We start from the raw sequence: 12,791 nt of genomic DNA, 5'->3' as shown, positions 1-12,791 counted from the left end.
AGTTAGACTGAAAATGCCCAAAGGGCGAGCTGAATCAGCGAGCGATAGATGGAGATGGACATCCTGACAGAGAGAGTCCATTCAGCTGCCCCAGTAACACTTCATAGCCTGAGACGTTTCCTGCTCCACACAGAGCTGCATTTATAATTCATGCTTTGTTTCCCTCTGCCTCACATCTGTAAACAAGGCCGACGTTCTCCCTGTGTTTGAGCAGATCAGGCAGAGCAGGAAGCCACTTCCTTCGTCGCAAAATGCAAAACTAAAAACCAGCCCCGTCGCTCCCGGAGGGGCGGCTGAATCGCAAAAACAATAACCCTCAAAAATGTTGAGCCAGAAAACATAATGCTTCACTTTGTTGTACAGCCAAAGTGAACCGTGTCTAAGTGGTTTCTATCTGTCGCGGGGGTTATCTGTTAGTCGACCCACCGGCTGCTGTCAGGAACAATTCACACAAAATATAATGAATTTTAAAAAGGAGTGAAACGTAATGTGCTTAAAGTGTGATTACCTTTGGTACTGAAAAGTAGGTGTAACATGAGCTAGAATGAAACAGAAAGTAGTAATAAGAGTCATATAAATGAACTAAAAAGAACTGATTCACAGACATGAGAGAAGATCAGACAAAATGTGGAACTACTCAAGAAAACAGCGACTATTGCCTCACATTTGGAGCTGACTCTTAGAAGTGCAGATAACACAACAAAGACTACTGATTTGTTTTCTGACGAGATCATTAAGATCAAATACTCAGGCCCAAAACTGTGCAAAGGAAGATCAAACTGTCGAGGTGTTCCTGTCCTGTAGATATATCATAGCAGAAACAGCTCGAATCCAGTGTGCTGTGTTAGTGTCAGCCCCTCTCTTAAGTCCAGTGGAACAAGTGCCTCTCCCATTTCCCAGAGGGCAAAGCTTGTTCAAACATAGCTCCAGACTCTCGCCTGAGCTGTCAACGGGTGAATTCCACTTTTATGAGTGTCTTCCCTTTGAGTGCATTCCAGTTTATCTCACCGGCATGAATGGATTTTCTTTTTAGAGAGCAAGAACTTATTTCAGGGAGAAGAAACAGAAAATATAAGATATAATGAGTAAAAGCTTTGGGAATGCAGAGCGTAATAATAAACTTTTCATGTGTCTGTGTGTGTCCTCAGGTGACTGCTGGCTGCTGGCAGCCATCGCCTCGCTGACCTTAAACGACAACCTCCTCCACAGGGTGGTTCCTCACGGGCAGGGCTTCGGGCAGGGCTACATCGGCATCTTTCACTTCCAGGTGACCACAGCTCCACTACCTGTATTTACATGTTCAATATACTGTATGTCTCAAGGTGGAGGCACAACAAACACAGCTGACACGTCACGCACTTTGGAGACTATGACTCAATGAAGCTTTTGTACATTGATTCAGCATTTGCCTCACTCAGCGTTGGCCAGGATACTTGCTGACTGAACTCAGGCCCCATGCAATAATTACATGATCGCCTTATCTGGATTATTTGAACTGTGAGATCATTTTGTATAAAAAACATTCTACAATCGAGGCTATTTTAGGGCAAGTACCTTAAACAAACACACATATTTCAATATGGCCATACTTCCTTTGCTTTCTCACATTGTTTTGTGGTTTGATTGGTGCTCTTTCAAGGGCGTCCTCTTCTTCTGCAACGCTTTAATGGCACCTAAAGGAGACATTGCACTCCCCACTGTTTATCTTGTTGGGCTCTATTGTTGCAAACTTATACTCACATCATGGTAGAGGATTATCTTTGTCGTATTTTCTTTATATTTACACTAAATGTGGATAGTAGTAAGCGAATGGCCACCTGCAGTTTGTTGCCAGCTCACTGCATTGCGGTCGTTTCTGCCACAACCCTTCCTGTTATGTCATTTCCTGTACTGTTCCTGTGAGCACCACCGGTTGTGCAAACTGTACTTTCTTTAGTTCTAACTAAAGTGTGAGAGATTACTTCTTCCACTTTGGTTTGTAGCTGGGTTCAACTTTAAAGTGATCCATTACAAGCAAACTAGTGCCTTGTTCAGGGGATGGAATACAGATGTTGATGATTTCCTGTTGTGGTCGGATGCATGATGTCATTTCTGTTTTGAAAGTATGTCAGATGAAGACACAACACCTTCATTTATTTCTGCCAAGAGCACCAACTGATTGATTTAATAATACAGCTACAGGCATTCATGCTGTCGGCTAATGAGCAGCAGGTCATTAAAGGGGGGGGTTATATGCTCATTTCAAGCTTCATATTTCACTCTGTGGAGTAGCTTAGCATTATTTACAGTTAAAAAAATCCCTAATTTTTCTCACACTTAATATGTTGAACCAGTGAAGTAGTAAACTAAGCCACTCTGAGTCATCCAAGATAACTACCCTCTCTGATCCACACCCCATCAGTCAATCTATAAACCCTACCTGGGAGGATTTAAGCTCACTCCCCTAAAGTAACCAACGCCCATTTCTTTACCAGTCAAACTATGATCCCTCATTTAAGTGCTTAAAAAGTAAAAATATAACATCAGCTAATGTTCCCAGCTGTATGTCCACGTCTCCTCCTGAAGGAGCAGCCCTGCTGCGTTGTGGCATAAATACAAAATAAACGTCGGATTTATTCTCTCTTAAAAGTGCAAGCCTCTGGCAGACTGACTGCTTTATCGGCTGAACTTTGCTTTGTACACAAAACCAAATTCTCCACACACACTACACACACTCAACTAGTTGCAGTGACATAGGTGTGTCTGACCATAAACCCTTTATTCTGCAGCCGCTGAGCAGGTGAACAGTGATGCATTCAGCTCAGTATGAATAAAGTTTGAATAAAGTGTATATACAACCAAAATGAATGCAAAAGTACGCACACACTGGAATCAGAGCTCTCATACACTTACTGGTAATATTTGCACAGTTTTGCACGAGGAGGTGATTTTGCTCAGTAAAAAAGCTCTAAATTTACCCAACAAAGGTTTATTTTGGTATAACACTGAGATTTTGTGGATGTGCATGAAGCGGCAACATCCAGGCTGGAAAAATGGAGTAGTGCCAAAAACTGCAGTTCCTATAGTGGCCACTTGAGGCTGGCTCCAAGAGTGAGTCAGCCCCCATTGGGTCCCATGTTAAACGTTTTTGTAGAGCATTCCAAGCAACATACTATTCGATATTCACTGGAAACTATGCTACTATTATTCAAAGATTTACCAGCACCTGGCACTAATGCTTTCTTCTTCTCTTGTTATTTAATGGTGGTTAGCAAACAGCTTTCAGATGCGCTACAGCCACCATCTGGCGGTAGTACCACATTACAACCAGGCACGCGTAAAGACAATGGGAAAAAAAATATTTTTAAGATGAGATAATAGTCGCTTTAGACTTTTTTAAATAAATTAATGACTATTCGGATATTTGATATTCATGACCCATCCCTCCTTTTTTGCTAGCCTACTAAATGTTAGCATTTCTGAGTCAATGCTGATGAAGTAGGACGGTAGGACGGATCAAAGAAAAGTGAAACAAATGTACATTTAAAGAATGAACTTCTTCCTAAAACTGCTTCAAAAAGATTCTACTTAAACCTGTTACAGGTAAAAGCATTTAAACTCATTTGTTGTCATACAAGAGTAATTATGCAAAGGCAGTAATGCCGTAAATTAAAGACGAGACATCTGAAACAATAGAAACATCAGAGCAGAGCATATTAAACTGCAGTGGATCTTTGTGAACAGTACGCTGTGTGTCCTGTGATCTCTCATGCCTCATTATCTGTGCCTGAGTGTGTCCTCGTCTGTGTGTGAGTGCTCCCCCCTCTGATCTTACATCAGCCTGCCTGCAGAGCAGGTGCGGCTGTTAACCCCTAAAAGAAACCTTTCATGTTCTGAAGTGCTGCCTGAAAAGCTGGAGAAAACAAGAAGGGAGGATTTCAATATGTCACGACTGATATTTTGTCTTATATCGCCCTTAACAATGAAGAAGCCATGGCAGGGACATGTTTTGTTATGAATGATTCTCCACCATCTCACCCTGCTTCGTCACAGAGCACTGTGAGCTGAGGCGGCTGTCCTCTTTGACGCAGCGAGTGCTGTGCCAAGCAGACTGTCAGCCCGCCAAGGAGCAGAGAGAGAGAGGGAGAGAGAGAGGGAACGAGGAAGCGAAACAGGGAGCAGAGGGGAAGCTCTCACAGATCAAAGGCACATATTATATTCCTGGCAAAGGACCTGCAATGTAGAACAAACACATACATGCACATGTCAACATGCTGTCACTCCCAAACATTTTTAAAGGCGCTTGCTCTGCGGCCCAAGGTGTCAAAATATGAAGCTATGGGTACCCTGATAGTGTCAGTTTTACACATGCAGGGCTCAAGTTAGCAATAATTAATATGCAGTCTGGTTAGACTTCCAAAATAAAGCAGTAAAGCTACTGATACTGAGAAGCAACATGGGGCTAGATTTGCAACATGTGCCTATTATGACTTTTGGACGTGTAACAATCATGAACAGATGGTTTATTAAGATTATTTGGGTTGAAAAAGTGCTAACATATCTAAGCTAGTAAGGTAACTAATGATCGTTTCATAACGCACCACAAATGACGTAGCTAATGTACAAATGCCAACTAACGTAAGAATGTAATGACACTCTGTAAGTAACGCACAGACGTTGCGTAACTCCGCCTCTTAAAAGTGAACAATGGCCATTTGTTTCAAATGGAAAACGGACCCTGGTCTCATGGCTGAAGCCCGTCATGCTACGTCTTCTGAAGTTAACGCCAGATCAAAACAGCAAGCTACAGGCTAGCTTCTATTTTGACGTGTTTGGCCTCTGACCAATGAGAACCGGCTTCACATGTATGCAAAGAATCACCTATGCTAGCATGAATGCTCAGTCATGGAAGCTATTATACCAGATACAAGCACACAAACACACACAAGGATGAAGGTTTGGGTACGTAATATTATGAACATCTTTGTGTGAACCCTACATGATTAGCCAACATAAATCAAACATTTGTGTTGGCACTTTTATGAAGCGTCCTTGAGAAAGAAAACTTGGAGGCTGCCGTGCTGACTCATCTGATATCAAGCAATCAATAAATACGTAATCAGACACACACATAAATAAAATGCCTAATCTCAGCTCGGCACGTATTAATCTTTGCTTTTTAGATACATTTCGTCCATATATCGACCGCCTGATATTTTACCCCCTTTTTACTCGTTATTCCCAGAGATGCTGTGCTCATTTTTACACCATTCTTCACATGCACACAATTGCTCCTTCTGCTAGAATGAGTGGACACGATACTTTAATTCGCTCTAAATGCATGCATGTGTTTAATGTATGCACATTAAAGCTACACGACTCATAAATACATGTGGCTGCTTCCATTTAGCAAACAATTGACCTACTTTCATCGTCCCCTTTTCCTGCTCTGCCTGCATGAGTCTTTGTTTAAGCCTTTCCTCATTGTGTTTGTACAGCAGCCAACAGATTCTTGTGCTTGTATGTTTCCATTACTTGCAGTTTTTCCTCTGCCCAAGCATGTTTCCCACTCTCTGTTCTCGGCTTTTCTGCACCGTCAAGTCTTGCAGGGATTCCCCTTTGTATCAGTTTGGATCCTTTAAGCCTGTGGATGAATTACTGCAGACCTGGATGAGTCACCCCACAATGTAATTATAAGTGCCAGCGGTGGGGATCTTAATTGGTTTGAGGAGCGGGGAAGAGAAGGGAGGGAGACTGAGGCAGGCAGACAAAAGGAGGGAGAATGAATTATAAACCAGGCAATCTCAGCCATCTCATTCGGAAACAAATGAAACCGTTAACTGGGGCAGAATCCTTCAGCACATTCTTATTTTAGTGCATATTCAAAACTGAATTGGGGGTTTATTTCTCAAGCTGTAATGGCTGGTGACTGCGAGTCATGACACAGATGTGTTAAGAGCTCGTTTCCCTCGGTGAGGCGGGGTGTCGCTCCCACATCGCTTTGAAATGTGTGTGCTAGCCAGCGGCGTGTGTCTGTGTGTGTGTGTGTCTTCTTCAGTCAGCCATATTGTGACACAGCTCCTCCCAGAGGAGGATCCAGCTCTGCAGGGCATGCACAATCCTTCCATCAATCTATCTTCCTGCTCTGCACACTGCAGTAAACGCTGTCTGTATATTCCCACATACATGAACACACACTCACTCACACAGCTGTGGGCCTTTCATTTGCCAAATGACAATCCTGCAACTTCCTCCCCTCCTGGTTCTTCGTCCCAATTTAAATTACTTTGACAGAGAAATATTTCTTCCTCCACAACAGAGTATTACTTCACTAAGAGCTCTGCTTTGCATGAGGATTATTGTGTTACCGCCTCAAGGTTTTCTGTTTGAGGACAACCGGTTTCTCAGTTTGTTGTTTGTGTTTTCCGCATAAGCTCTCAAAAGATTTTATCCCTATCAAACACTGACTCTAGTACCTCGACTTGGGTATATTTTCCAAATAATACCTCAAACACCAGTGTGATATAAAGAATATATAAATAATTTATCAACAGCTTTTATTAACAGCTGTATACTACTAACCCTGTCTGGATGTGATATGATTGCTATCTCTGTTATACTGCCTGATAAAGCACACTTAACGAAAGCTAACCTTCAAACAAGCTGAGCTAACGTTAGCAGCAGTTTAGCTAGCTGCCTCTCCTTCTTGTGTCACTGATAGCGTAAAAGAGACTCTGATTTCTAGAGTGAGACTCCTTTATGTTGTGTTTTTACTAGTTTTAGTTATCTTAACTCCTAATTTAAAAAAAATACAGCCTTAAAATGTGTGGTTATAAAACTCTGACTGACATTATGCTTTGGCTAACGTTACATTCTCTGCTAGCATAGCGCTGTTGTTGTTAGCTATGTTGCAAGATAATCTGCCTGAAAATAGTTCATGTTTTTGGCTCTAAAACAGTAGTTGCAGCCATAATGAATATTATGTAGGGTACTGTTTAGTAGAAGTAGATAAAAGTATTATTTCAGGGACTTTTAAATGATGTTATCAGAACATTTTAGGCATTTCCGTTACTTCACACAAGCTAATATAAGGACCTATGCCTCAACATGTCATTATCAGGATAAAATAATATCCACTGTTGGAGCTATTTTCACCAATCTTATATGTTTTTGGGTGTCAATAGAATTTTAGAGATGGTTTAGTCCAGTACTACAAGGAAAGAAAGAGATTTTTAGGTTTTGTGTTGATGTAGTCTACTCTATGACTGTGGTTTTCAACTGGTGGGTCGGGACCCAAAAGTGGGTCGTGGAGCTGTTTTCAGTGGGTTGCAGAAAAAAAAGTTGTGACAAAAAGTCTGTGCTGCGCTTTTATTCTGAAGGAACATGGGTTTCATATGAAGTGTGTGCAGTAGTAGTGTAGTTCATTCACACGTGTCCACTGATTGGGTAATCCTAGCAACAGTTACATTCTTGAAACTGTATGAGCCGGACAGCAGTTGATTTTATGTTGCACTTTTTTAGTTTATTTCTGTTGAACAAACGCTGCTAATTGAATAAATAGAGGGAATATTTTAATCTTATGCACTGCCACCTGCTGGTCATTTTGCGCCACTATTACACTGTTGTGTTTTGTCAAGTTGACATACTGTGATGTTTTGTTTCATCTCACATACACCATCTGTAAATACATTTCAGTGGTTGATACATTTCTGAAATTTGGGTCGGTGGTGGTGGGTCCTGAGGCTAACCACTGATCTATGAGACCTCCCTTTGAAGCCATGTCACATTACCAGAATGTAATTTACACTTCGATGCCAGAACATCAGGCACGCTGCAAGATAAATATGAAGGTCACATGGTAGTTCATCACAAAAAGACCTTTTTATTATTGTTTAAAGGCTTTGTAACTACATTAGAATTTAGTTTTATCGTTAATTTTTATGCCTCAGTTTAGTTAAAGTATGTGAGTTTTTTGGTTTCATTTGGGTAAACTCCTCTTCAGTACTGTTAAATTGGCAGTAAACTTGAATCTTTGGACTCTCAGTAACACTCAGATAAATAATCTGTCATGTTTTCCATATTTGAAGCGTGTTTCTTGGTTGTGTTACTCGGTAACAACAACAGAAAGCTCATTTTGACCCTATTTCAAACAGTTCTGCCTGTGGGCTCTTTATCGCGCTGTATGATGTGTTGGTTTCTTCTGCCCTCTGCTGGCCAACAGAGGGCAGAAGAACCCAACACAACAATACACCAATTCACACCTGATGCAATAAAAACTCTTGTTTTGCCACCTGATTGATCATTTTGGCATATCAAATGAAAGTAAACAAGGTGGATACTTGCAAATTGGCCTGTAAATGATTTACTTGCAGGACTGATTTGGAGATGTTGAATAGTTTTTGTTTCCTGTGCTTTTTCTTAACACGTGCCAGTTTAGCTTACTATCCTCATTTTATTAAAATGTATATCCACCATAGAAATAAATATAACCATGCATTTCTTTTCATTTAATCCTCTTGAGTTTGATAAATGACCACCTACCTTCCTGCTGATATTACCTCATATCCTGCATGTCTCATTTATAACACTTTTTTATATAACCATGTGAGATGAGTTGTAATATTAATGTCCTCTACTGTCTTTTCTTGCAGTTCTGGCAGTTTGGCGAGTGGTTGGATGTGGTGATCGACGACCGGCTGCCAGTGAAGGATGGGAAGCTGCTGTTTGTCCACTCAGCAGAGGGAACAGAGTTCTGGAGCGCGCTGCTGGAAAAGGCCTACGCTAAGTAAGACTGACAGAGAGACCGGGACATTTATGATCAACTTCCTGATTATTAATTAATTTGTTTTTCTTTTACTTAATCTTTTGAAGTCCCTTGACATTACAATCTCTTTTTTCGAGGGACACCTGGCCATAAACAGCACATTACAAAGCTACTTGACTTTAAAGATAGAGTGAATCAAAACAGATGGATACAGTTTAAAGCTAACAATTTGACCTACAGATACTTTTCCGGTTTGTTCCTACATCGGGCTCTGTTTTTGTGCCTCAGACTGATCATGTTCTGCCTCGTGTTGACACTTTCGATTAGTTTGAAAATGTGATACTTTGAAAGCAGGAGGTATTTGAGCCTACATGTGCTATTTTTAATCCTGCATGTGAGGCTCAAGTGAACTTTTTGTCTATTCCAGTAAGCAGCTTGTATTTATGGTAAATCCACCAGGATGTAAAATAGGAAGTCATAGATAAATAAATCTGTAAGTGCATAGAAAATAAATCTGGACATATAAAGAGGAATTAATAAAATAATAAATAGGTAAATAAAAATCTGTTAAAATAAGGAAAAATAAGTGAGGATGTATTAAGAAACTAAATAATAATGATAAGCATTTTAATTTATTTTCACATGTATTTTTTCATTTATTTCTTTAGAGACATATATATATATTTTTTTTTTCATTTTTAAAAAAAAAATGATTTTATGCCTCTATATTATTATTTCTGATTTTTTTAAAAATTTGTTTCATTTATTTATTTTTATATGTACAGAAATAAATTAACCAATACATTTTAAAAAGCATTTATTTTTATTAAATATTTTACTTAATTTATTTATTTTCATATTTCAACATTTATTTTCTTATTCTTTTACAAATGTATAGTTGTCATTACGCTCCTATGACTGATAAACATGACCCAATAAAAATGGGTTTACTCAGTTTAGATGACGTTCAGGCTGCAGCTAATTTTGTGCAAACAGATGTGGAAAATCTGTGTTAGTAACACAATTCATGAACATTTTAAGCTCTTGCGGGAAATATAATGCAACTTGAGACTCCAGCTGCTTCAGTGGACAGCTGCTGGTCTCAAATTGTGTAAAGTTTTGTGTGTGAGAAGTAAAGAGGGCTTCTCAAGTTGGAGAGCAGAGAAGAAACAGGAAGATTTATGCATTGTTACGCTCTGGAGGTACATGTTCTTATATGGTAGTCATTACAACATTGACATTTATATGAACCTATGCAGGATTTTTCTCTGTCTTAGACCTCCATTTAAGGCCTGCTCCTTTACTTTATACCTCTCAACATAAGCCTCTTGTATCTGTTGTTGTTTCCTAGACTGAACGGCTGTTATGAGGCCCTGTCAGGCGGCAGCACGTCAGAGGGCTTTGAGGACTTCACAGGCGGTGTGACGGAGATGTTCGAGCTGGGGAAAGCCCCCTCCGACCTCTACAGCATCATCAGCAGGGCCATCGATAGGGGCTCGCTGCTGGGCTGCTCCATAGACGTCAGTACTGCGACACTCATGCACACTTTGACACGAGCTAATGGGATATTTACACAGATTTGTCACAGATTATTGATTTAGTCTAATCCTTACTTGGCCTTAAGTATCAAAGTCAGAGGTGTTTTTTTCCAGTCTTTATTTGAGAACTTGACAGATATCAGTTGGCTGATATTAGAGGCCGATATCACAGATAGTCAGCTGATATTTGAGGCCGATATCACAGATATATCAGTCGGCCAATATTAGAGGCCGATATCACAGATATATCAGTCGGCCAATATTAGTGGCCAATATCACAGATATGTTATTCGGCTGATATTAGAGGCCGAAATCACAGATATATCAGTCGGACAATATTAGTGGCCGATATTACAGATATATCAGTTGGCCAATATTAGTTGCCGATATCACAGATATGTTAGTCGGCTGATATTAGAGACCGATATCACAGATATATCAGTCGGCCAATATTAGTGGCCGATATCATAGATATATCAGTCGGCCAATATCACAGATAGATCAGTCGGCCAATATTAGAGGCCGATATCACAGGTATATCAGACAGCCGATATGAGAGGCCGATATCACAGATAGAACAATCAGCTGATATTAGTGGCTGATATCATAGATATATCAGTATTTTTTTGAATATGTGCCAATATAAAACTTATTTTACAGCACATATAGTATAGAAAACAATGCTTTGGGTGATTTAGAGATGCTGTTATTGCATAGTTTGTCCTGCAGACAGTGCTCGTACTCTATACTCTCAGCAGTATCTGCAGCACACTACAATGTGTACACCAGTGTTGGGTAACGTTACTCTTAAAAGTAACTTGTTGCATTCCTGCGTTACCATCATGTGTTACTATCATTATTCCCTAGGCTCAGCTGTGTACTCAGGCTGTTTGATGGGCAGGGGCAAAAAAATAAAAAAGGCACCAGCAAAAACAACAACAGGGGCATTTTCAACCATAGAGGCATCCCATGAGGGCACACTGTCTCACACATAGGAGTGTGTGGAGGCCCGCCAGTTTTCCAACGTATCATTTATGTACTGGAAGGGCACCCAGAGGGCACTTCATAACATTTTATCCATTGGAAGGGCACCTGAGAGGGCAGTTTACCATGTTTTATCTACTATAGCGGCATCCATGAGGGCACTTTAGCTTAACATCCTCGATGATTGAAAAGTATTTAATATGAGACTATTGCTTACTGACTGAAATGCCTTTGCTTGACCCCTTCAAGGAGAGGTCAAAGGTCAGTTGTAGATCAAATCCCAGGACATTAAAGTAAAAAAAATGTGTAGGATTTACACGATAAACCAGAGACATACAAATTACAGTAATTTCATGGATTTTACTGACTTATTAAAGAAAAATAACCAAAGTACATTTGCAATTTGATCTGAGAGGACACCTGGAGAGGGCAATGAAGATTATATAACTTGCCTTACAAGGGTTGGAGCTGGCAGGAGGTCAGTGTAATTTTCAAGGATATGTCAGTGAAGCGGATGTTTGCGGTCAGAGGCGCTTGAACTCTGTCTGTCTGCCTGTCTCGTCTCTTCTTGTTTGCCTTCCCTCTGCTGCTCTGTTTGGGGAGATAAATGTGCCAATACAGCTGGAGAACTTCAGTCCCATTCACAGTTTGCATTTCTCTTTTGAGTCGTTTTAATGTCTTACAAAGTAAAGAATTTTACTGTACTGTCTGCAAGTCACGTTTCCCATGTCACCGTAGTTTTGTGATCTTCATGAATGAGCCCTTGTTTCACTGCAACATCACATGTGGAGCTCATGAAATTCGTCACAGTCATCGTGACTTTATGAAACGTGATATAGACGTCACTGACCTCCTGATTCCTCTCTGTCATCCGCAGATCACCAACACCAGAGACATGGAGGCCGTCACGTTCAAGAAGCTGGTGAAGGGACACGCCTACTCTGTGACCGGTGTGGAGCAGGTGAGAGAGACAGAAGATAAACTCTTCTAAATCAGATCCAACAATTTCAGGGATCTGACGTGAAATTTGATTATTAGCCAAGTTCAACCCTCTTTATTGTCAAATGGAAATACAAGTCAAGACCAGAACTACCGTACCAATACTGGTACTTCTTTAATGAAATGATTGAGTAAATTCTGGGCAACAATGAGCAACAGATATCGAAGTTCTTCAACTTTTTCTGCGGTAATAAAGCATCTATATTTTCATTGTCACTGTAAAGATGAACCCCAGCACCATGCCAGAACGTGACACAGATAGTGTTAAAGCCAGGGGGTGTTGTCTCGCTCTTAGGTGGAGTACAGAGGAAATATGACCAAGCTGGTTCGCATCAGGAACCCCTGGGGGGAAGTGGAATGGACCGGAGCCTGGAGCGACAAGTATGATTTTTTCTAACCTTTTTTTTTTCATTTTTTTATCTCATATCTTTATTATGAAACTTGTACAAAGGTTGAGAGACATTTGCAAGATGTTGCAAAGCCTGTGCGATCAATTCCAAAGCGGTTACTCGGATCCCAAAGAGGCC

The 12,791-nt window shown here is 40.4% G+C and overlaps 1 protein-coding gene across 1 annotated transcript in view; it reads left to right on the top strand.

Moving 5' to 3' along the window:
- capn1 (calpain 1) overlaps window positions 1-12,791 on the top strand; it is a 29,398-nt gene that overhangs the window by 8,667 nt on the left and 7,940 nt on the right. Inside the window, exons 4-8 of the mRNA XM_069672593.1 lie at window positions 1,149-1,267; window positions 8,631-8,764; window positions 10,095-10,263; window positions 12,143-12,226; window positions 12,560-12,645. Coding sequence (XP_069528694.1) covers window positions 1,149-1,267; window positions 8,631-8,764; window positions 10,095-10,263; window positions 12,143-12,226; window positions 12,560-12,645 — 592 coding nt within the window. The remainder of the gene's footprint in view (window positions 1-1,148; window positions 1,268-8,630; window positions 8,765-10,094; window positions 10,264-12,142; window positions 12,227-12,559; window positions 12,646-12,791) is intronic.

Source organism: Semicossyphus pulcher, unplaced genomic scaffold, assembly GCF_022749685.1.
Source record: "Semicossyphus pulcher isolate SPU_LCO1_2020_fin unplaced genomic scaffold, fSemPul1.0.p SCAF_21, whole genome shotgun sequence".
NCBI lineage: Eukaryota > Metazoa > Chordata > Actinopteri > Labriformes > Labridae > Semicossyphus > Semicossyphus pulcher.
Note: the sequence above shows the minus strand (reverse complement) of the source record. Positions and strands in the feature narration are given on the sequence as shown.